This window comes from Amblyraja radiata, chromosome 26, assembly GCF_010909765.2.
Source record: "Amblyraja radiata isolate CabotCenter1 chromosome 26, sAmbRad1.1.pri, whole genome shotgun sequence".
Taxonomy (NCBI): Eukaryota; Metazoa; Chordata; class Chondrichthyes; order Rajiformes; family Rajidae; genus Amblyraja; species Amblyraja radiata.
The window spans coordinates 19,340,514-19,364,651 of record NC_045981.1 but is presented as its reverse complement, the minus strand read 5'-3'; the positions used below and the strand labels follow the sequence as shown (position 1 = coordinate 19,364,651).

Below are 24,138 nucleotides of genomic sequence, written 5' to 3'. Positions count from 1 at the left end.
TAGTCCCTAGAGCTCTATCTAACTCTCTCTTAAATCCATCCAGTGATTTGGCCTCCACTGCCCTCTGTGGCAGGGAATTTCACAAATTCACAACTCTCTGGATGAATGTTTTTTCTCACCTCAGTCTTAAATGGCCTCCCCTTTATTCTAAGATTGTGGCCCCTGGTTCTGAACTCGCCCAACATTGGGAACATTTTTCCTGCATCTAGCTTGTTCAGTCCTTTTATAATTTTATATGTTTCTTTAAGATATCCCCTCATCCTTCTAAACTCTAATAATAATTAATTTTATTTTTTGGGCGCCTTTCAGAAATCTCAAGGACACCTTACAGAGATTACAAGAATAATAAAACATATAATCAGAATAAAATAAATAATAAAAACATCACAGAGACACAAATTAAAAACAGAATTCAGTCCAAAAACAAAAAAATCAAAATCACAGTGTGAAGAGAGAGCAGCGGCAGCTAAAGCGTGCCAGCGTCCACTCTCCCTTCCGACAGCCATCTTGGACAAAGACTAACAGGTTTACTTACAGACAAAAAAATCATCCCTCCACAATGGTTACCACTGTGAGGGAAGGCACAATGTCCAGTCCCCATCCCCAGTTCACCCAAAGTCAGGCCTATTGAGGCCACCGCAATTGCCTCTACGGAGGCCCGATGTTCCTGGCCGTTCTCACCGGGTGGTGTTGACCTGGCGTCGGGAGAGTCCTCTCAGCGGCTGGACCACCTGGAACGGCCGCTTCCTGACTGGGGACCGCGGCTTCCGAAGCCGACAAGGCCGCGCCGGTTTGGAGCACCCAGGCTCCCGATGTTAAAGTCGGCGCCGCCCGCTCCGCTCCGCAGCCCGGAGGTGTTGATCTCGGCGGTCACAGCTCCAGCGCGGCGATCCAGCGCGGCGACCCAGGCAAGGCATCGCCCGCTCTGCTCCGCGATAGCGCTCCAGCGCTGTGCCGCCACCGAAGCCGAGGTGCTGGGCGGTCCCCGCCAGGAAACGGCGCTCCAAGCCCGCTGGTAGGCCACGAGGACGGGTCGATGGGCAGCCCGGAGAAAAAGCTGCCTCACCGACCAGGTAGGGACCTAGAAGTAGAATTGCCCCCTACCCCCCACATTAAAAAGTCCATTTCTCCAACGGACGAAACACAGGACTTACTCAAAACTTTTTAAAAAAGCGAATTAAACGGACGACTGCTGGTTAGCAGCCATTCCCCAAGATGGCTCCTCCTCCGATCCTCTAGTGAATACAAGCCTCGTCTTTTCAATCTTTCCTCATATGACAGTCCCGCCATCTCAGGGATCAATCTCGTGAACCTACGCTGCACTGCTTCAATCACAAGGATGTCCTTCCTCAAATTAGGAGACCAAAACTGTACACAATACTCCAGATGTGGTCTTACCAGAGCCCTATACAACTGCAGAAGAACCTCTTTACTCCTATACTGAAATCCTCTGGTTATGAAGGCCAACATTCCATTAGCTTTCTTCACTGCCTGCTGTACCTGCACGCCAACTTTCCGTGACCGGTGTACAAGGACACCCAGGTCTCGCTGTACCTCCCCCTTATCAAACCTCATTGAGATAATAATCTGCCCCCTTGTTTTTTGCTGCAAAAATGGATAACCTCACATTTTTCTATATTATACTGCATCTGCCACACATCTGCCCACTCTCTCAATCTGTCCAGGTCACCCTGCAACCTCCTAACATCATCTTCGCAGTTCACACTGCCACCCAGCTTTGTGTCAAACTTGCTAGTGTTGCTCCTAATTCCCTCTTCCAAATCATTAATATATATGGTAAACAGTTGTGGCCCCAACACCGAGCCTTGCGGCACTCCACTCACCACTGCCTGCCATTCTGAAAAGGACCCGTTCACTCCTATTCTTTGCTTTCTGTCTACCAACCAATTTTCTATCCACGTCAACACCCTACCCCCAATACCATGTGCTCTAATTTTAGTCACCAGTCTCCCGTGCGGGACCTTATCAAAGGCTTTCTGAAAGTCTAGATACACTACATCCACTGGCTCCCCACTGGCTCACATTCTCAAAAAATTCCAAAAGATTAGGCAAGCATGATTTTCCTTTCATAAATCCATGCTGACTTGGACTAATCCTTTTACTGCTAACCAAATGCCCCATTATTACCTCTTTAATAATTGACTCCAGCATCTTTCCCACCACCGAAGTCAGGCTAACTGGTCTGTAATTCCCCGTTTTCTCTCTCGCTCCTTTCTTGAAAAGTGGGATAACATTAGCTATCCTCCAATCCACATGAACTGATCTTGAACCTATTGAACATTGGAAAATGATCACCAATGCGTCCACTATTTCGAGAACCAGCTCCCTGAGGACCCTGGGATGCAGTCCATCAGGCACCGGGGATTTATCATCCTTCAGTCCCATTAGCCTACCCAATACTGTTCCAGGCTACAGTCAAATAGATTTGGCCACTGTCAGTGACTTGGGACAATGAGAGAAGGCTCTTTGAATGGGAATCAGTGATTCCAAACACTAATACATTGGGAGGCAGGTTATTTCAATGTAACAACTGTACCTGATGAGACAAATTTTCCACTGAGCAATTTCTTTCTATTTTACAAGAGCACGATGTCATTATAATATAAGTTCTCAGCAGTGATGAAAATAAAACTATCCAATTCTCCATTATGTACCTATCTCAGGTCAATGGTCCCCATGGGCTTACAGGCTATTCTCTTGCATTGATCCTGATGTTTTCTGCAGCCATTATAATTCGCTAAACAACAAAACAATGAATGGGAGTATCAATCACACTTTGGCTTATTCGTCTGCTAACTTTACAGGGTAAGAGGGACATTTACTATTGATGGTACTGCTTTTTCAGCATGCTTTGTCTAAAGTTTATAGTCACTCTTGGTGTATAGTGGTAGTTCAGTTGATGCCTGCAGAAGCACATTAATAGAAAAAGCATTAAAGGGATGATTGTAGCATTGTAAACAGAGTGGTGCATTACTGACAGTGCTGCTGTGCTGGGTACCTGGGCCAAAGCCTTCTCCCTCCCCCCCCCCCCCCCCCCCCCCGCCCCCCCCCGCCCTCCCTCCATCCACCATTGCATTGTGCTGTATGCTGGCAAACTGGTGCATTTCCACTCTGTGGCTCAGTGTGGATGGGCTGGCACTGTGTAGGCCAGGCTGGGCGGTGAGAGTGCCCGGCACTGAGATATGGGGCTCAGGACCACACTCTGGATGGCAGGATGAGTACAGCCATGGATGGGGAACTGGCTGGCAGACTGGCTTCAGTTCAGTTTAGTTTATTGTCATGTGTACCGAAGTACAGTGAAAAGCTTTTGTTGCGTGCTAACCAACCAGTGAAAAGGCAATGCATGATTACAATCGAGCCATTCGCAGTGTACAGAATTAAGGAATACTCAGGGAGTTCAGACAGGGTAATTGATGGCATTGTAAATTCTGGCTGAAAACAAGCAGTGTAGTAAGTGTTTGTTTCTTTGCTCTGCAGTGCATGGTACACTGGAGAGGTGAAGACCCACAGCAGTGACCAATATACGCTGGAACTTGGGAATAACTCGGAAGAAAGCAGTTCAATTTTGAAGGACTTGTACCAGGATGGCTGGATGGATGCAATGTGAGTGAAAGAAATAACTCGTACCTAGTGGGCAAAAGTAGATTGATATATCATGAGAGCATAGAAATGTGGGGCTGTGACTACACAAGCGGGTGCCAGGAGACAATTAGCAGATGACGGTGAGGGCTCTGGATGGAAGTTCTCGGTATAAGGAAGCAGCAGATTAGAAGATTCCAATTTTGGCTCGGATGTATTGAGGATATGGACTCCTCATCAGAGAAATGCCTGCACTGGTGGAAATGCTGCAGGTTGCATCCCTGGAGTAGGGAAGGGTGGAATATGGAAATGAAAATCTTAGTGAATTGACGGGTAATTTGGAGGAAGGGATCCATGCTGAAGATTTGATGGTAAGGCATGAGGGACATCATAGTCAAAGATCTATCAGTGGGATATATAATTCAGATCAGAGTCTGGGAAAGGTGTTCTTAATCCATTAGTTCACAGTTTTCTGCATGTCCATCCTCAGTAACCTTTGCCCTAGACAGAAGATTCCATTAATTCTGGTTTATTTGCGATGATGAAACATCTATTCTCTTCCAAGGTTCATGATGTCTCTTGAACTTCTAATATGAATAGGATCAACATTAAGTTTCAGCATAGTCAGAAATAGAATCGTAGCGTTTTACTGCACAGAGACATGTAATTGATGGTCAGTGTGGACTTCGTGGGCCGAGCGGCCTGTTTCCGTGCTGTATCTCTAAATTAAACTAAACTGCACAAACTTGTCTGTGCTGACCAAGGAGCCTTCCTGAGCTAGTCCCATGTGCCTGCATTTGGACCAAACATTTCCTATCAATGTCCAAATATCTTTAAAACATTGTAATTGCAAATAAAAATGAGAAAATGTGAACATTCTGAGGATGTTAGCAGCCTCTGTGAAGCTAGAAACAATTAATGTTTCAGGTTCTGATGAAGATGAAGAGACTTCCAGGTTGAGATTAAAGAACATTGGCTTGAAACATATGCTTTCTCTCCCTCTCCGTAAATGCCGCCTGACTTGTTAACTTTCTCCAGCGGTTTCAGTTTTTGTTTTGGATTGTTTTGCTTCTCCAATTATTTATGTTATCTCAATATATTCAGACTGCACTTAAATTCTTAAGTAGCTCTGCACTTAAATACTGTCTCTGTGAACATCCTCAATATATCTGCAGTCATTGACTCATAGGGTTGTACAGCACAGACACAGAGGCTCTGGTCCTCCTACCTCAGGGAGCTGAGAGACTGCTGTATGCTGTTTTACCGAGGCATGGCTCACACCTGCTTCAGGTGACTGCCATGCAATCGCAGGGCTTCTGAATTCACCTGATGGACCTTATGGCATCCTCTGGCAAGGTGAGAGAAAGTGCTCAGATGTTGTGGTCCTAGAATATCTAATGATAAAGTGCTGTCCCTACGACCTGCCGCAGGAATTTGCGTTGACTGTCCTGACTGCAATTTACATCCCACCTCATCCAACATGAAGCTTACACAGTATGTACTATCCACTGCTACCAAGAGCTCTGTAAAAAAGAATCCCAAAGCCTTGTCCATCATCGCCAGGAACTTCACAAGTTCATAAGTTATAGGAGTAGAATTAAGCCATTCGGCCCATCGAGTCTACTCTGCCATTCAATCTTGGCTGATCTCTGCCTCCTAATCCCATTTTCCTGCCTTCTCCCTAGAAGATTGAGGGGGGATCTTATAGAAACTTACAAAATTCTTAAGGGGTTGGACAGGCTAGATGCAGGAAGATTGTTCCCGATGTTGGGGAAGTCCAGAACAAGGGGTCACAGTTTAAGGATAAGGGGGAAATCTTTTAGGACCGAGATGAGAAAAACATTTTTCACACAGAGAGTGGTGAATCTCTGGAATTCTCTGCCACAGAAGGTAGTTGAGGCCAGTTCATTGGCTATATTTAAGAGGGAGTTAGATGTGGCCCTTGTGGCTAAAGGGATCAGGGGGTATGGAGAGAAGGCAGGTACAGGATACTGAGTTGAATGATCAGCCATGATCATATTGAATGGTGGTGCAGGCTCGAAGGGCCGAATGGCCTACTCCTGCACCTATTTTCTATGTTTCTATGTAACCCTTGGCACCCGTTCTAACCAAGAATTTGTCTATCTCTCCCTTGAAAATATCAACTGACTTGGCCTCCACAGCCCTCTGTGGCAATGAGTTCCACAGATTAGCTACCCTTTGACTAAAGAAGTTCCTCCTCACCTCCTTTCTAAAAGAACACACTTTAATTCTGAGGTTGTAACCTCTGGTCCTAGACTCTCCCACTAATAGAAACATCCTTTCCACATTCACTCGATCTATGCCTTTCATTATTCTGTAGATTTCAATGAGGTCCCCCCTCAACCTTCTAAACTCCAGCGAGTAGAGGCCCAGTGATGTCAAGTGTTCAGATAGGTCAATCTCAAGAATGTGTTATCCAAATACTATCAACAACCTCTTGTCCCATCAGAGGCCCAGATACCCTCAACTAATGCTGCACAACCATTAAAGATGCCTTTGCTTCATCCCCAGAGGACCGTGAGAAAAAACTTTTTCACCCAGAGAGTTGTGAATTTATGGAATTCCCTGCCAGAGAGGGCAGTGGAGGCCAAATCACTGGATTGATTTAAGAGAGAGTTAGATAGAGCTCTAGGGGCTAGTGGAGTCAGGGGATATGGGGAGAAGGCAGGCACGGGTTATTGACGGGGGACGATCAGCCATGATCACAATGAAGGGCCGAATGGCCTCCTCCTGCACCTGTTTTCTATGTTTCTATGTTTTTATGACATTTTGGAAAATCAGACCTATTCCCTGCTGACAAGTAGAAACAGAGGCATGAAGATCCGCTGCAGAAAGTCATAGAGTGCTGGTCTGAGGAAAAAGAAGAGCTCCCATATGCCTGCTTTAAATCCATAGACTGGTCCATATTCAAGGACTCAGCAGCCAACCTATATGAGCATGCCACTGCTGTCACAGATTTCATCAGTGAATTTGTTGCGGACTGCGTGCTGAAGATGCCAATCCAACTGTTCCCTAACCAGAAACCATGGATGAACTGGGATCCACTCCCTAGCAAAGTCTATGTCTGAGACATTCAAGTTTGGTGATCTCAACCTGTGCGAGATATCTCAGTGCAACCTTAGCAAAGCCATTAGGGATGCCATGAGATAATTCTGGACCCAGCTAGAATCCCAAATTAACCACACAGACATAAGTCTATGTGGCAAGGCTTGCACACTACAATGGGCTACAGAGCAAAGCTGGGCAGAATCGCTGGCTAGCAACAACATTCCTCCCCAAAGATCTCCATGTATTCTATGCTTGTTTTGAACAGAAGGTCTGTGAATGAGGATAACATAATTCACTGGGTGACGTCACCCTCATACTCAGATGGCAGACCTGCCTTCCTGAGAGTGAACTTGTGGAAAGCGACTGGCCTGGATAGAGTCATCGGCTGTATCCTCAAAACCTGTGTCGGCTGGCTGGCAGGAGTATTCAAAGACATCTTTAGCACTCTCCCTAATCCAATCCAAGGTTCCCACCTGCTTTTAGACGACCACTATCATCCAAGTGAAAGAAACACAAGGTAGCGTGCCTTAATTACTGCCATCCGCTGGCTCTGACATTCACCACTATGAAGTACTTTAAGAGGCTGGTCATGGCATCCATCACTTCCACCCTCCCAGACATCCTTGATCCACTGCACCGTCACAACAGGTGCACAGGAGATGCTTTCTCTCTGGCCCTGCACTCTTTCCTGGAACATCTGGATAACAAGGATGCCAATGTCAGACTCCTATTTATTGACTATAGCTCTGTCTTCAGCACAAAAATTGCAACACCAAACTTCTGAATCTAGGACTAATTATAAGATTTGCCAAGGCCTGGACAAGTTGGGTCGAAGGGCCTGTTTCTGTGCTGTATGACTCTATAATGTTGGTCCCAGCCTGGTTTAAGTAGAGCTGCTCCCAAAGGAACAATTCCTTCTAACCCAGTACTGAAGAGAGTGTCTTACGAATCAACATCTCAGATCTCAGTCTCTTACACCATCCCTTGAGAAATCCAAACATTTAACCTTTTACCAGCATGAACCTCCTCATTTTCTAAGCCCCATGACACGACTGCCAGGAGGAATGACCTTCCATTTAAAAATAGTGCAGTGTTTGGAACTGATCAATATTACTTGGCTCCAAACCAGTTATTTAAACATGGGATGTGTAGGGAGGAACTGCAGATGGTGGTTTAAACCAAAGACGGGCACAAAAAGCTGGAGTGACTCAACGGGCCAGGCAGCATTTCTGGAGAAAAGGAATAGTAATGTTTTGAGTCGAGACCCTTCTTCAAACTGAGACCCTTCTTCAGACTGAGACCCTTCTTCAGACTGAGACTCAGGGGAAATAGGCACTACTTAGGGCAAATGAATGGAAGATATGCAGAAAGCAATGATAATCAAGGAAAGGTGGAGCCCACAATGGTCCATTGTTTGCTGTGGGATAGGTGGCAAGGAGTTATGCAGACTGTAGAACTCAATAGAGGAAGAAATGGATTTAGACTAGGGTGGCATGGCGATGGCTCCATTGTGCTGGGATCTGGGATCTGGGATCGACCGGTGCAGAGTTTGCGTATTCCAGTGCCTCATCTTCCTTCTCCCTCCCAAAGATGTGCTGGTAGGTTAGCTGGCTTTGTGCTATTACCCATCAGAGTCGATTAATAACAAAAAGAGTCCATGCGGGGTCGGGGGTGGGGATATCAGCAGGTGTGAGAGAATAAATTGCAGGGCTTCAGGGTAATAAGGAGAGGAAAAAGGGGACCGATCGATTTGTTCCCATTGCAGCTGGGATGTTGGGATCAATGGCCTCATTATGTGCTGATATTAGAGTAAGTTTCCTGCCTTACAATGCCACCTCTCCCTCAGTTACACAGATTCACAAGGAAGCTTCAGTCAGCTAAGTTGTGGCGGCATTTATACTCCACAATAGCACTCTCTCATCCCTTTTCCTCTAACCCCATCAACAGGTCTTATTTCCTGCGTGTGTCTGTGTGTGTATATATATAATGTATGTATATGTATGTGTGTGTATATATATATATGTGTGTATCTACATATACATATACACATATATATATGTGTGTGTGTATATACATATACTTATATATATATATGTGTGTGTGTGTATATATACATATATACACATATACATACATTTTTCCCATAAACGGATCCATCATGTGGTAATTATATACATAAAACTCATAATCTGTGAACAGTTTCTGCTATCTTATGTTTTGTTTCTTCCTCATCACAGGACACAGACCTTGGTTGTTGAGTTCACCCAGTATAGCCGGGATGTGGATTTATATGCAGTGGTGCAGTTAGTTGTGGACTTCCGACTTGCGATACCTATAGCACCAACCATAGATATTAAACCTTTCTCTTTATTGCGATCAACCCAGGGATTGGACCTATTGGTTGTGTCCATGGTAAGCATCAATCTGTAACACTTAACAAAGTACCGGGGCAAACTGTACATTTTTTGGAAGCAACAAGCCAAGACCAATAACGGACTCTTCCTAAAGGGGAAGTTAGCTTAGTTCAGTCACTCACCACTCTCATTATTAGATGTCAGCAGCAGTTTCTTGTTGTTTCCAAGGAGGATCCATGATAGTGTGGCGGTCCCTGGGGGGTAGGCCACTCCTTGGATCATCCCCCTCGCCGATTGAGGGACAGGGGCGTTGGTCTGCCACGGGGTTTCCTGACGACTCCCCAGGGGCGGAGATACGGGGTTTCCTGACGACTCCCCAGGGGCGGAGATACGGGGTTTCCTGACGACTCCCCAGGGGCGGAGATAAGGGTGTCGTGTGTGTGTTCTCGTACTGCTACCATTAAAAAGCTTCTTTAGAATCCGCCTGGTGTCCGGCCTTTTCCTGACCTCGACCAGGCCACTACACTGGTGACCCCGCGTCGTTCATCACGCATCGTGATGGAGAATAACGCCGTTGCGTTGAAGCTCCCAACTCTATGGACCGAAGAACCCGAAACCTGGTTCCAGCTGGCAGAGGCACAGTTTGCTGTGAGAGGTATCACGCAGGATGAGACTAAATATTATTATGTGGTTGGCTCGTTTGACCAACTAACTGCGAGGCGAGTTAAGCCTTTCCTCAGGGCCCCCCCGGTAGCGAACAAATATGATGGCCTTAAAGCATTTATCATCAGGAGGTTTGGCCTGGGTGACGCTGAGCGGGCAGCTCGCATTTTCAGAATGGACGGCCTGGGCGACCGCAAGCCGTCTGCCCTCCTGGAAGACATGCTCACCCTAATGGGGGACCATGAGCCGTGTTTTTTATTTAAATATGCTTACCTGCAGCAGCTGCCTCCCGACATTCGCATGCAGCTCGCCAGGGATCCGTTTACCGACATGCAGGCGCTGGGTGAACAAGCCGACGAGCTGTGGAATTCTCACCATCACAACCTGGAAGTAGTGGACGTCCTTCCCGAGGCGTTTGGAGACTCAGAGCAGGTCGGGACCGCTATCCACCGCGTCTCCGCTGCTCCCAGTCGGCCCCCGCGGCAAAATCCGGCGGCCATTGCGCATTCCACAGCAGGCACGTCCTTCCAGCACGGCCAGCCTGCAGTTCGAACCAATGCCAGCAGAGGTCGCTGGCGTTCAAACCAGCCTAATTCGCCTGCAGTTCAACCAGACGCCAGCAAAGTTGGTTGGTGTTATTACCATCGCCGCTGGGGAGCTGCAGCCAGGCTTTGTCGACCACCCTGTTCGTTCTCGGGAAACTGAAGGGCCGGTCGTCAGAGATTCCTTCGGCGGCCGGCACGATTCATCGCGTTTTCGCTTGGGACCGCCGCAGTGGGGGACGTTTCCTCGTCGACACTGGTGCGGAAGTGAGTGTTCTGCCTCCCTCCATTACCGACATCCGTGCGGGCAAACAAGGCCCCCTCCTCACCGCGGCGAACGGGAGTGCTATTCGCACCTACGGGTTTCGCACCATCCCGCTCAACTTTGGCCGCAACTCGTTTTCGTGGAGGTTCGTCATTGCAGACGTTTCCCAGCCGCTGCTGGGCGCCGACTTCCTTCAAGCCCATTCACTGCTCGTGGATGTCAAGCGGCGGCGCCTGATGCACTCTGTCACGCTGGAGCCGGTCTTCCTCCGTACTGGCGATCCGGTAGTACGCCCTGATGGCCCCCTGTCATCCGTGGATGCGACTTTCGCGCGCATCCTGGCAGATTTTCCCGGCATTCTCGAACCCCACTTCCGCTCCTCCACCCCGAAGCACGGGGTGGAGCACCATATCCCCACTACTGGCCCGCCTGTGCACGCCCGAGCACGTCGTCTCGCCCCAGACAAGCTCCGTCTAGCTCGGGAGGAGTTCCGCCAGATGGAGGCGATGGGCATCGTGCGTCCCTCCGGTAGCCCATGGGCCTCACCGCTCCACATGGTCCCTAAGAAGAACGGGGGCTGGCGCCCGTGTGGGGATTACCGTCGCCTGAACGATGCGACCGTCCCCGACAGGTATCCGGTCCCGCACATTCAGGACTTCAATGCCCATCTTGCTGGAGCATCCATATTTTCCAAGGTGGACCTCGTGCGGGGGTACAATCAGATTCCGGTCCGCCCCGACGATATCCCGAAGACGGCAATTATCACACCATTTGGTCTGTTCGAGTTTGTGCGGATGCCGTTTGGGTTGAAGAATGCCGCGCAGGCCTTTCAGCGGCTTATGGACTGCGTGTGCCGCGAATTGGACTTTGTCTTTGTGTACCTGGACGACATACTCGTGGCCAGTCGCTCGCGGCAGGAGCACTGCACCCACCTCCGTCAACTGTGTCAGCGCCTCAGCAATTTCGGTTTGGCTATCAACGCGTCCAAGTGCCGTTTCGGGGTGACGGCTACCGACTTCCTCGGCCACCGCGTGACTGCACAAGGGGTGGTGCCTCTGCCGACCAGGGTGGACGCTATCCGCAGGTTCCCCCGTCCGACCACAGTTAGGGGCCTGCAGGAATTCGTGGGGATGGTCACTTTCTATCACCGCTTCCTGCCGTCAGCGGCTGCAGTCATGCGTCCGCTTTTCCACCTGATTGCTGGTCATCGCAGGGAGGTTGATTGGTCCGTGGAAGCAACAGCGGCATTTGAGAGGGCTAAGGAGGCACTGGCTGATGCCACAATGCTCGTCCACCCACGAGAGGACGCCACGACCGCCTTGACGGTGGATGCTTCTGAGGTTGCGGTTGGGGCAGTGTTAGAGCAGCTCGTTGAGGGTTCCTGGCGGCCACTTGCCTTCTTCAGCAGGCATCTCAGTGGTCCTCAGCGTCGTTACAGCGCCTTCGACCGTGAGCTCCTTGCCCTGTATCTCGCCGTACGTCATTTCCGGTATTTTCTGGAGGGGAGACCATTCACTGCATTCACGGACCACAAGCCACTGACCTTCGCGTTCGCCAAGGTATCAGACCCGTGGTCTGCCCGGCAGCAGAGGCAGTTGGCGTATGTGTCCGAGTACACTACCTCCATCCGGTTCATTGAGGGCAAATTTAACAGGGTGGCCGATGCCTTATCAAGACCTGCAGTCCACACGGTTCTCCAGGTCGGTGAGGGGATCAACTATTCCGCCCTGGCAGCCGCTCAGCTTGCCGACGAGGAGATGGTCGCCTACCGTACGGCGGTTTCGGGCCTGCAGTTGGAGGACGTTGTCTGTGGCCCCGGGGGTACCACGCTGCTGTGCGATGTCTCCTCTGGAGTTCCGCGACCCATCGTTCCCATCGCCTGGCGGCGCAGGGTGTTTGACGTGCTCCATGGACTTGCACATCCCTCCATCAGGGCGACAGTAGCCCTGGTAGCCTCCCGCTTCATGTGGCACGGGCTGCGGAAGGAGCTTGGACATTGGGCGCGCACTTGCATCCCGTGCCAGACTGCCAAGGTGCAACGACATGTGCACGCGCCATTGCAGGAGTTCCCCATTCCTCATAAACGTTTCGACCACATTCATGTGGACATCGTGGGGCCGCTGCCGTCGTCCCAGGGCATGACGTACCTATTCACCGTTGTGGACCGTTTCACGCGGTGGCCTGAAGCCATTCCGCTACAGAATTCCACAACAACCACCTGTGCTCGAGCATTGCTGGCGCACTGGATCGCCCGGTTCGGTGTTCCACTGGACATAACGTCCGACCGGGGGCCTCAGTTCACGTCAGAGCTGTGGTCGGCCATGGCACGCCTCCTGGGTGTTCGTCTGCACCACACGACGGCGTACCACCCGCAGTCGAACGGCCTAGTGGAGCGGTTTCACCGGCAGCTTAAGGGTGCCCTGAGGGCGCGGCTCACTGACCCAGACTGGGTAGACGCTCTACCGTGGGTTTTGCTGGGGATACGCACCGCACCCAAGGAGGACTTGGCCTCCTCCTCCGCCGAGTTGGTGTATGGGTCTCCGTTAACGGTGCCCGGGGAGTTCATCCCGCCGGTACGTGGCCAGGTGGAGCAGCCTTCGGACGCTCTGCAACGTCTTCGGCAGACGGTGGGCAAGCTGGCGCCGGTACCCACGTCTCGTCATGGGTCCTTCCGTCCGCACGTTCCCTCTGCTCTGGAGAACTGCCAGTTTGTTTTTCTGCGCAGGGATGCACATCGGACACCTCTACAGCGGCCGTACGAAGGTCCCTTCCGGGTCTTGGAACATGGCTCGTCGACTTTCGTCCTGGACATTGGGGGTCGGCGTGAGACTGTTTCAGTTGCATGGTTGAAGCCAGCACATATCGATATCGATCGGCCGGCGCTGGTAGCGCTGCCCCGAAAGCGAGGGCGGCCCCTGTCTAGGGTACCTCCTCCTCTGGCTACTTCGTCCCCCGCACTTGTTGACCAGGCGCCTGTTCCAGGGCCGAGCGTTGTGTGCACCCGGGCTGGCCGCCGTGTACGCCCTCCTGTCCGTTTCGTACCTCGGGTACTTGGGGGGGGTCCTGTGGCGGTCCCTGGGGGGTAGGCCACTCCTTGGATCATCCCCCTCGCCGATTGAGGGACAGGGGCGTTGGTCTGCCACGGGGTTTCCTGACGACTCCCCAGGGGCGGAGATACGGGGTTTCCTGACGACTCCCCAGGGGCGGAGATACGGGGTTTCCTGACGACTCCCGAGGGGCGGAGATAAGGGTGTCGTGTGTGTGTTCTCGTACTGCTACCATTAAAAAGCTTCTTTAGAATCCGCCTGGTGTCCGGCCTTTTCCTGACCTCGACCAGGCCACTACAATAGCACCCTTTCCTTTGGGTCAAATTCCACCCCAGGGTCCCGAGTCAGTATTCTAGATGGTTTTCCGGAAGCAATACCGAGGAGGGACAACAGCGCTGAAGGTAATGCCTTGTGTGAGACCATTAAAGTGGATGGAGAAACAAGGAACTGCAGATGCTGGTTTGCTAAATAAGACATAAAGTGCTGGAGTAACTCAGCGGATCAGGCAGCATATCTGGAGAACATGAATAGGTGATGTTTCAGATCAGTCCCAACCCGAAATGCCACCTATCTATGTTCTCCATAGATGCTGCCTGACCCGCTGAGTTACTCCAGCATTTTGTGTCTTTTTTTCTATTAAAGTGGTACCTCATTTGCTCTCTTCGATAAATGTAAAAAACATTTTGGCACTGTTGAATGATCGGTAGAATTCTACCCAGAGCCCTGGGCACAGTCATGCAGCTCATGACTTCACAAGGCATACAGTGTATAATTCCTCCCTGGCCAGTAGACACTGGAGCATCTGGGTGCACCCTACTATTAACTCAGAGATAAATTAGTGCACATCAGGCAGGGATCAGCCATGAGAGGTCAGTTAAAGGGTCTTCACTGTGATGTCAGTGTATTGCTCACAGCATCTGGCAGCCGCAGTTTGCGATGGTCACATCTGTGGAACCCGCATCAATGGTGCTGCCATTGCCATGTTGCAGCTTTCTGCTACACATCACATTCTCGCTGCGATCAAAGCCCATTGAACAGCCTGGACCTCACAGTAGCGTAAGATCACTCGGGGCATTGAATTTCATCAGGGCAGAGAGACTAGTGTGGGGTGGTTGTGCCTCGACACCGTGTATCTTTCCCCCAGGTGAATTGTAACACACCTGTCCTGTGGCTTTCGAGAGAAGAGTTCCTTAGGCTCTTACCTACAGTACTTCTGTTTATCAGCACAACATTGATGTTCAGTGAGAGGTCTTCTGATGGGAACCACAAGGGATTGTTTAAGCACATAACCTGTACTACTTGAATACTGGAGCACTTTCATTTAATTTAATACCATTTTGCACAATTTACAGATTTCTATGGAGGATCCAGGTGGATATTTTGGGCACTAAAAGAGGGAGAAACCCATTTGCTTCTAAGTGTTGATTCTAAGTTAACCTAGTAATTTTTAGTTTTAGTTTAGTTTAGAGATGCAGCATGAAAACAGGCCCTTTGGCCCACCGAGTCAGCACCAACCAGTGATTCATACACACTAACACTAAGTTACACACACTAGGGACAATTTACAATTTTACCAAGCCAATTAGCCTACAAACTAATCAGTCTGAAGAAGGGTTTCGGCCCGAAACGTTGCCTATTTCCGTCGCTCCATAGATGCTGCTGCACCCGCTGTGTTTCTTCAGCATTTTTGTGAGCCTACAAACTAATTACTGACCATCATATCCCCAGAGAAAGCTGCAGAGGCCCTTCTGCAGAGGCCCTTCAGCTGAGGCCCTTCTGCTGAGGCTTGTTTACTCTACATTTGCCATCAGACACTGAATGTGCTGCAATTTCCTAACGCTGAATTGCATTCACTTAGCTCTTGAATGATTGCCATCGTTTCCTTTGGTTCCTTCTCACCAAGGACCCAGGGGAAGATGATGTGATCTGGAAACCATGCTGGGGTTCGGTAAGGACGATGTCAGTGTTCTGAATCTGATGAGAGGGATTTTTGTGGCATCAATGCCTGGAGGGTTCGCAAACATGAAAATTAAAATGCAAAAATCAGCATGTCCCCAACAACTCTCACCAGCTTGTACAGATGTGCTGTGGAAAGCATTCTGTCGGGATGCATCACAGCATGGTTTAGGAAAAGATTCATCCACGACCGCAAGAAATTGCAGAGAATTGTGGACGCAGCCCAGACCATCGCACAAGCCAACCTCCCTTCCTTTAACTCCATCTACATTTCACACTGCCTCGGCGAGGCCACCAGCATAATTGATAATGCACACCTCCAGATTCAGGGGCGGTTTCTTCCCAGCTTCAGGTAACTGAACCATCCTATCTACAACTACAGAGGCCCTGAGCTACTATCTACCACTGCCACAGACTATCGTTAATCATACTTTACTGGACTTTATCTTGCATTAAACACTATTCCCTTAACATTTATATGAACACTGTGGAAGGCTCAATTGTAATCATGTATAGTCTTTCCGCCGACTGGTTAGCATGCAAGAAAAGCTTTTCCCTGTACCTCAATACACGTGACAATAAACCAAACTAAACCATGCTGGGGTTCAGGCAGGAAGATGACAGCGTTCTGAATCTGATGAGAGACACTGTTGCTTGGAGGTTTCACAAACACTAAAGTCACAAGTTCAAATATGGCAATTCCAAACCTGTCTATGTGTGAGCGAGGCCTCACAGTCATAGATTCCAGTGAGCTCAGATCTGGGCTACAGTTGGGTCTCCCTGGATATAGATCTGAGCTCAGGTCTGTGATGTTGGTTGACTCCCTGTTGCAGCGGCAGGCTAGGATGTTGCTGCCTATTGCAATGACTTTTATCTTCTTTCTGCAGGTGTTGCTTCTCCTCTTCAGCCTTGTTTTCTTGTGCACTGAAGCGGTTGCCGTGAGGAGAGAGGGTTTGTCTTACTTCAGAGAGGGCCAGAGGTACCTACAGCTCTTGGTCATCCTTCTCTCTGCCCTCATACCCACCTTCCACTTCATCCGCCTCAGGCTGTCTGAAGTGCAGCTCGCCCGTTACAAGCATGACCGTGGGGCATTTGTCAGTTTCCACCATGTCGCCCTGCTGTCTGAGAGGGTCACCAGCCTTGCTGCCTTGCTACTCACCATCCTCACCATGAAGGTAAGTCAGCAAGTTACGCGGGGGCTGAGGGAATGTGTTAGTGTCCGTGAGAAAGAGCAGAATCTCATGAATCAAAGGGACTGGAGAAATATTGCACGAGGAGGCCATTCAGCCCTCGTGCCTGTGCTAGCTCTTCAAAAGATTTATCTGATCGATCTCACTCCTCTTTTTGTTTTCAAAAGTCATTGTTATACAGCACGGAAACGAGCTATTCAGCCCATCTAGTTTAGTTTAGAGAAACAGCGCGGGAAGAGCCCTTCAGCCCACCGAGTCTGCACCGTGGCGCAGCGGTAGAGTTGCTGCCTTACAGCGCTTGCAGCGCCAGAGACCCGGGTTCTATCCCGACTACGGGTGCTGTTTGTACGGAGTTTGCACGTTCCCACCGTGACCACATGGATGTTTCTCCAAGATCTTCGGTTTCTTCCCACATTCCAAAGACCTACAGGTTTGTAGGTTAATTGGCTTGGGTTTGTATACTTAGTATAAGTGTAAATTGTCCCTAGTGTGTGTAGGCTTGTGTTAATGTGCGGGTATCGCTGGTTGTTGCGGACTCAGTGGGCCGAAGGACCTGTCTCCGCACTGTATCTCGAAACTAAAACTAAACTAAACCGGCCAGCGATCCCCGTTACACGAGCACCCACTCCACACTAGGGACAATTCACAAGTTTTACCGAAGCCAATTAACCTACAAACCTGTACGTCTTTGGAGTGTGGGAGGAAACCGAACCACCTGAAGAAAACCTATGCAGGTCACGGGGAGAACGTATAAACTCTGTAGAAACAACACCCATTGTCAGGATCGAACCCGGGTCTCTGGCGCTATAAGGCATGAGCTCTACCGCTGCGCCAGCGTGCCGCCCTAATTTGTGCCCCATTTACATCAATCCTACAATAATCCATTTGATTCTCCCCACATTCCCATCAACTACCTCCAGATCCAACTATTTGTCTACACACTAAGGGGAATTTACAATGACCAAAATATCTTACAAACCCAACAATCTCTGGGATGCGGGAGGAAACGTGAGCATCCGGGTGAAACTCATGTTGGCACATTTCTGGACGCCTTACTGCAGGAAGGATGCCAAGCCATAGCGAGAGTGTAGAAGGGATTGGCCGGGATGTCACCTAGAATGGAACACCATGGTTACATTTGGATAGACCAGGTTTAATCTCTCTGGAACATAGGATGCTGAGGGGTAACCTTGGAGAAACACATAATATCAAGGTACATTTTGGGAAAGATCGGCGGAATCATTTTCCCAGGGCAGGGGAGTCTAGAACAAGAGGATACAGGATTAAGGTGAGGGCGGAGAAATTTAAAGGAGTTTAAATACGTTTTTCATACAGAGGGTGAAGTGTATCTGGAACAAACTGCCAGAGGAGGCAGATATTATTACATTGTTTAAAAAGCTTTTGTAAGTTGATGCTAAATATATTCATCCTTCCTGTAGACCGTAGGACTGCTTCGTTTTTTCCGAAGGTGGTGTGTGTTTGGGAAGACGTTCCAGTACATGTTCCAAGAACTGACAGCAGCCACCTTAATCTTCTTCCTGCTTGTCATGGTCTATGCACAATGCGGCTACATGGTGGGTGTTGCCATCTTTTACCGCAACCGCTGACAAGGTGACGCGATAAATCCAGGCAGAGTGCAGGGCAAGTTTTGGGTCTTGTGAAGGATTATATTCTAGTGTTTAGATATACAGTGTGGAAACAGGCCCTTCGGCCCACCGGGCCTACTCCGACCATCAATCACCCGTTCACACTAGTCCTATGTTTTCCAACTTTCGCTTCTCACACGCTAGAGGCAATTTACAGAAGCCAATTGACCTACAAACCTGTACAGCTTTTGAAATGTGGAAGGAAACTGGAGTACCCAGATGAAGCCCACCACCAGGAACCATACACACTCTGCACAGACACCACCCGTAGTCAGTTTAGAACCCACGTCTCTGGCGCCTTCAGTCACTACGCCACTGTGCGACCCTAAATTAGATTTCGTTTGGAAGAGTTTTATTTGAGTAAAGAGTTCCGCAGAGTTTGAGTCAAAACCACTCAAACTAATCAGTGAGAGATGGAAATTAGTTATCCTTGCCTGGCCTGTGTGATTGCAGATGTGATTGAATATTAACCTGCTTCCTCAGTTTAGAACTAATTAGGAATGGGGCCTAGGAACGGGCAAAGAATGTTATTACTGTCATTCATGAGTTCAATAAGTTTGTGATTAGTAAGGATATCAGAGGTTCGGGGGAGAAGGCAGCCGAAAGGGGTTGAGAGGAAAAGATAGATCAGCCATGATTGAATGGCCGAATAGACTCGATGGGCCGAATGGCCTAATTCTGCTCCGATGACATGAGTTATATTCAGTGCTGGTGCGAAATGTCGAGTAGGATGTGAGGTGATTCTACGCATCAGCTGGGCTCTTCCGGTTAAGTATAAGCAAGTTTGGACTGAGAGCCACGTTTTTCTGGAAGGCTTGCAAGACCGGAAGAGTAGTTTTGGAATTGCTGACCAAAATAAGATCATATGACAATTTTTAGTTAAGTAATTGGTTAAATAAAATAATTTTGGCAGTGCAAATCTATGGGATCAGCATGATTCCTAGAAAGAAACTGGTTCAGCCAAATGGCCAGTTCTCATGTTGTAATCTCTATTGTGCAATTCCGTTAGGAATGGCCCGAACTGTTATTCCTTGTGTTCCCTGCAGATATTCTCTCCAGCACTGGAAGACTTTAAAACGTTTAGACAGACTGTGCTAGTTTTGGTTGCTTTCCCCCGAGGAGCTGAGGCTTTACAGCATGCGGTTCACCAATATCCCACGACTGCATCCGTCTACTTCATCAGCTATCTACTGTGTCTGGCATGGATTGTAAGGAACCTCTTCTGTGCCATCACGATCCAGAACTACAGACATATCCGAGCGGAAATGTATCGTCCTGCCATCGAGCCGCAGGACTATGAGATGATCGAGTTCTTCATCAGGAGGTTCAAACTCTGGATCGGACTCGCCAAAGGAAAGGAGGTAAATGTAAAAAATGGTCAGGGCCACCATCCCAGTTTCTGTTCAATTTCAGTTTAGTTTATTGTCACGTGTACCGAGGTACCGTGGAAAGCTTTTGTTGCGCGCTAACCAGTCAGCAGAAAGACAATACATGATTAAAATCGAGCCATTTACAATGTATAGATAAATACATGATAAGGGAATAACATTTAGTGCAAGGTAAAGCCAGCAAAGTCCGATCAAGGATAGTCCAAGGGTCACCAAAGAGGTAGAAAGTAGTTCAGCACTGCTCTCTGGTTGTGGTAGGATGATTCAGTTCCTGATAACAGCTGGGAAGAAACTGTCCCTGAATCTGGTGGTGTGTGTTTTCACACTTCTATACCTTTTGCCTGATGGGAGAGAAGAGAAGGAGTGGAATTGCTGTCCAGAATTGCTGTCAATTGCATTGTAGTTTTAAAAGGTCCCTGGCAATCTAAGAATGCCAATCTGGTTCAGTAACTGAGTGGGGACATCACTACTGTAGAATAAAGTGGAAAAATGTGAAGTCAAAGCAAAGTAGTTTTTAAATGATGGGAGAATGAAAGCCATTGGTGTTCAGAGGGACTGGGTGTCATCTTACACTGAAAACACAGCAAACGACTACGAGAGCAATAACTGGGCAGCACAGTGGTGCAGCGGGTAGAGCTGCTGCCTCACAGCGCCAGAGACCCAGGTTCGAACCTCACTACAGGTGCTGTCTGTACGGAGTTTGCGTGTTGTCCCTGTGGCCGCTTGGGTTTCCTCCAGGTGCTCCGGTTTCCTCCCACTTTCCAACGACGTGCAGGTTTGTAGGTTAATTGGCTTCTGTAAAATTTCCCCGAGTGTGTAGGAGGCGAAAATGGGGTAACATAGAACTAGTATGAATGGGTGATCGATGGCCAGCGTAGATTCTGTGGGCCAAAGGGCCTGTTTCCACGCTGAATATCTAAACTAGACTAAACTAATCTAACTGTCGGAACCCTTCAACATAAAATGTCCTGATCGCTCAGAAACTACAGCGACTTAAAAATCTAAAACCCCTTGAGTGTACCTGCCCTGTACTCCTTCAGATAGATTACAGGGCAGGAACATTCACTCAAATATATATTCTCCATTTCTTCTCTTTGGTTTTGCCTGTGCTCTGAAAACGAACACATCAAACCCACAGTTAAATATTTTGACACAAGGTTTTTGTACTTGTCTAATTTATGAGGAACGAAGCAAAGAAATTAATAAAGAGAATCCAAATTGTACATTCCCAACAGCGGGTTTTATCTATTTTGTTTGTTCCAAAATAGCCTCAAAAAGTGATGGGATTACAGTATCTGTTTGGTGAACATCACAAACAAAAAATGGGATTAATTGCACCAATGAAACGGATCTAACTACAGTTTAAAACCCTATCTAAACATAATAAATGAAAGTGTTGTCCCATTTAATTGTTGCTCTTCATAATCTTCTCTTCATTTCATTGAAGTTCCGTCACAAAGTGAAGTTCGAAGGAATGGAGTCTCTGCCAACAGGAAATTCCCAAACGTCCAGATTTTCCCAGTTGCCATCTGCAAGCACCGAGTCCCACTTTTCCAACTGCACCATGTCATCTGGCTCCATGCGATCCGAGGAGTTGAATCTTGCGGAGAGTCCGACCGCAGAGGTCCACGATGTGGAGGTCTATCTGGATCGACTGCTGCCGACCATCAATAGTCTCCTCGATCAGTTTGACCGTGTCAATAAAGTCACCGACGACTTGTATCGGATTGAAACCGATTTGGGGAACTTGCAGGACAGAATTAATAAGAAGAGGAGAGGGCAAGGCATGAGAGCGAAAAGTAACGCTGAAAAAAGTACCATCTCTCCGCCGGGCACACACCTCCTTTGGTCAAGAACACACAGTGCGATCTCTGAATCGGCAGTCTCCAGCCACCAGCCAAGCAGAGGGCCAGTTGGTGAATATTCCGCAGAGGTAGTTGGGTCAGTTCACAGGGACTTGACAATTGGATCTAGGCCTAATGATAACCCCAGACGAAAGGCCTGGCAGTCCGGTTTACCATTGTCAGCAGGCATCAGCCAGACGTCGTTACCAAGTTCGGGACTGCCTTCAAAACCCAGGCCCAGAAGTGAAGGGCAGGTTCGAGGACTGGATAGGCAGCTGGCACCAGTAAAGAGGAGAGCATGGCATAGTGAGTGTGTAGAGGAAAGCCATCAGTGATTACACACATAAACCATTAGGATGCTTTATAGAACATTAAAAGACATGCAATGCCACTGTTTATGACGCATCCCTTCACTGACCTAAAGCAAGAACTAATTGATAGTTTGTTCCGCATTGAAAAGTTCATAAGTTATAGGAGCAGAATAAGGCCCATCAAGTCTACTCTGCCATTCAATCATGGCTGATCTATCTTTCCCTCTCAACCTCATTCTCCTGCCTTCGCCCCATAACCTCTGACACCCGTACTACTGCTGGTCAGCAGCAGTAATCATTGGTTTGGTGCTGCAGTTTAACTTATTCATTTCACTATTATCGTATCATGGTTTGGGAGGACATTGGGGTGGGTGCAGAGCAAAGGAGAATTATCAAAAGTTCCTTGCAGGACAGTCACATGTTCTTAAAATAGATGGTCTTAATGAAATTGGGCTTAACCATTCTTCAGTAACAATTCAGGAGCGAAAGAAGTCCAATAAATACGATAGTGTTATTGGAGATGTCAAGAAAACTAAAGACCTCAAAAACATACAGGGATATAACTAGTACTCAGATATAACAAAGTCCTCATTCATAATCGTGATGGTTTTATCTAGAAAAGTTTGGTATGAGGTTAAAATTATGACAGATCAACAAAATACAGAGTGTTCTGGTTCTGGGACCACAGATAGAAGTAATTCAATTGAAATCATTGCAGGAATGGTTTTTAATGTCAATTCAGATCAAGTCATGGGCAGCATGGCAGAGCAGCAGTAGAGTTACTGGCTTATAGTGCCAGAGACCCAGGTTCGATCTTGACTATGGCTGCTGTCTGTATGGAGTTTCTACGTTCTCTCCGTGATGGCATGGGACATCCCTGGGTGCTCTGGTTTCCTCCCACACGCCAAAGACGTACAGGTTTATAGGTTAATTGGCTTTGGTAGAGATTGTAAATTGTCCCTACTGTGTAGAATAGTGCTAGTGTGCGGTGATCGCTGGTTGGCATGGACTCAGTGGGTTGAAGGGCTAGTTTCCGCGCTGTATCTCAAAAAATAAAAAGAAACAAAGTCCATTTGGTCCCTGAAGATAATAGGTCTTTCCAATGCTGCTGACTCACTCCCTGCATAGGTGAACTATGCAACATTTGGCACCTTCCAGGAGAGTGAATGGGTGGGCAGAGAGGATGTCTTACTGAGGAGTAGGGGAGTGGAAGCCCAAGGTAGAGGACCATACCGACCTCCCAGTCCCACCTACCTGGATAACTTCCGGCCTCTGCGATGGTTGCTGTTCTGCTCTCTCAGGATAATCCCTGCTCAGGGCTCCTGCTTAAATGTGTCTGAGGACCTTACTCCATTATAGTCCTTTGCATTTCTAAATGTCCCTGCCTGAGCCAAGTCAATGGATATTTTTAAGGCGGATATTGACAGATTCCTGATTAGTACGGGTGTCGGGGGTTATGCGGAGAAGGCAGGTGAATTGGATTGAGAGGGAAAGATAGATCAGACACGATTAAATGGCGGAGTAGACTTGAAGGGCCGAATGGCCTAATTCTGCTCCTGATACTTATCTACTTATGAGCCACTACTACAGGCAGGGACATTTAGCATTGGTAACAGCAGAGATTGAAGCATAATTGCTCACTAACCATGCTCCTGCCTCAAAAAGAAAGTTAAAATTCCCCCCCTTCGTATGAATTCAAAATGAAGCTGTATAACCCAATATTGTTTGCTTTAGAATGCCCAGTTTAATTGGTATCAGTGTAAGGGGCGGGATAGTAGTTTAATGCACCAATATCACATGTATTCAATAGGTCATAAATGAAAGAAGTGGAAGGAAGAGGTGGGTTCCAGTGGGTACCCAGACACGGAAAGTTGATGCATCTTTCCCCCCCCCCCCCCCATCCTTTCCCACCCTCCCCTTCGCCCATGTTTTCACTCATTTCATACTCACAGGTATGTAGGTAAATTGGCTTGGTGTATGTGTAAAATTGTCCCTAGGATGGTGTTAATGTGTGGGGATTGCTAGTCGGCACGATCTTGGTGGGCCGAAGGGCATGTTTCTGTGCTGTATCTCTAAACTAACGCTAAACTAAACTAAATATCTAGAGCAACTGCTCTATAGCTGCTCTAAGCTTTAACGCTCCCACTCTCGGTCAGCGCAGAAATAACAGGGCAGTTGTAATGTCTTCTTGTCTTACAGTCAAATATTCCCCTGACCATTTGATGTCGATTAGAATCAATGCTTGCTTTCATTATTTGAAGTG

At 48.3% G+C, this 24,138-nt stretch overlaps 1 protein-coding gene across 3 annotated transcripts in view; it reads left to right on the top strand.

The window, feature by feature from the left end:
- Positions 1-22,690, top strand: part of LOC116987999 (polycystin-1-like) — an 83,149-nt gene extending 60,459 nt beyond the window's left edge. For all 3 annotated transcript variants that reach the window (XM_033044384.1, XM_033044383.1, XM_033044385.1), the window contains 7 exons: positions 2,685-2,826; positions 3,499-3,624; positions 8,907-9,081; positions 16,384-16,671; positions 18,126-18,260; positions 19,379-19,693; positions 21,168-22,690. In XM_033044384.1, coding sequence (XP_032900275.1) covers positions 2,685-2,826; positions 3,499-3,624; positions 8,907-9,081; positions 16,384-16,671; positions 18,126-18,260; positions 19,379-19,693; positions 21,168-21,899 — 1,913 coding nt within the window. In that variant the 3' untranslated portion in view covers positions 21,900-22,690. The remainder of the gene's footprint in view (positions 1-2,684; positions 2,827-3,498; positions 3,625-8,906; positions 9,082-16,383; positions 16,672-18,125; positions 18,261-19,378; positions 19,694-21,167) is intronic.
- Positions 22,691-24,138: the final 1,448 nt, after the last annotated feature.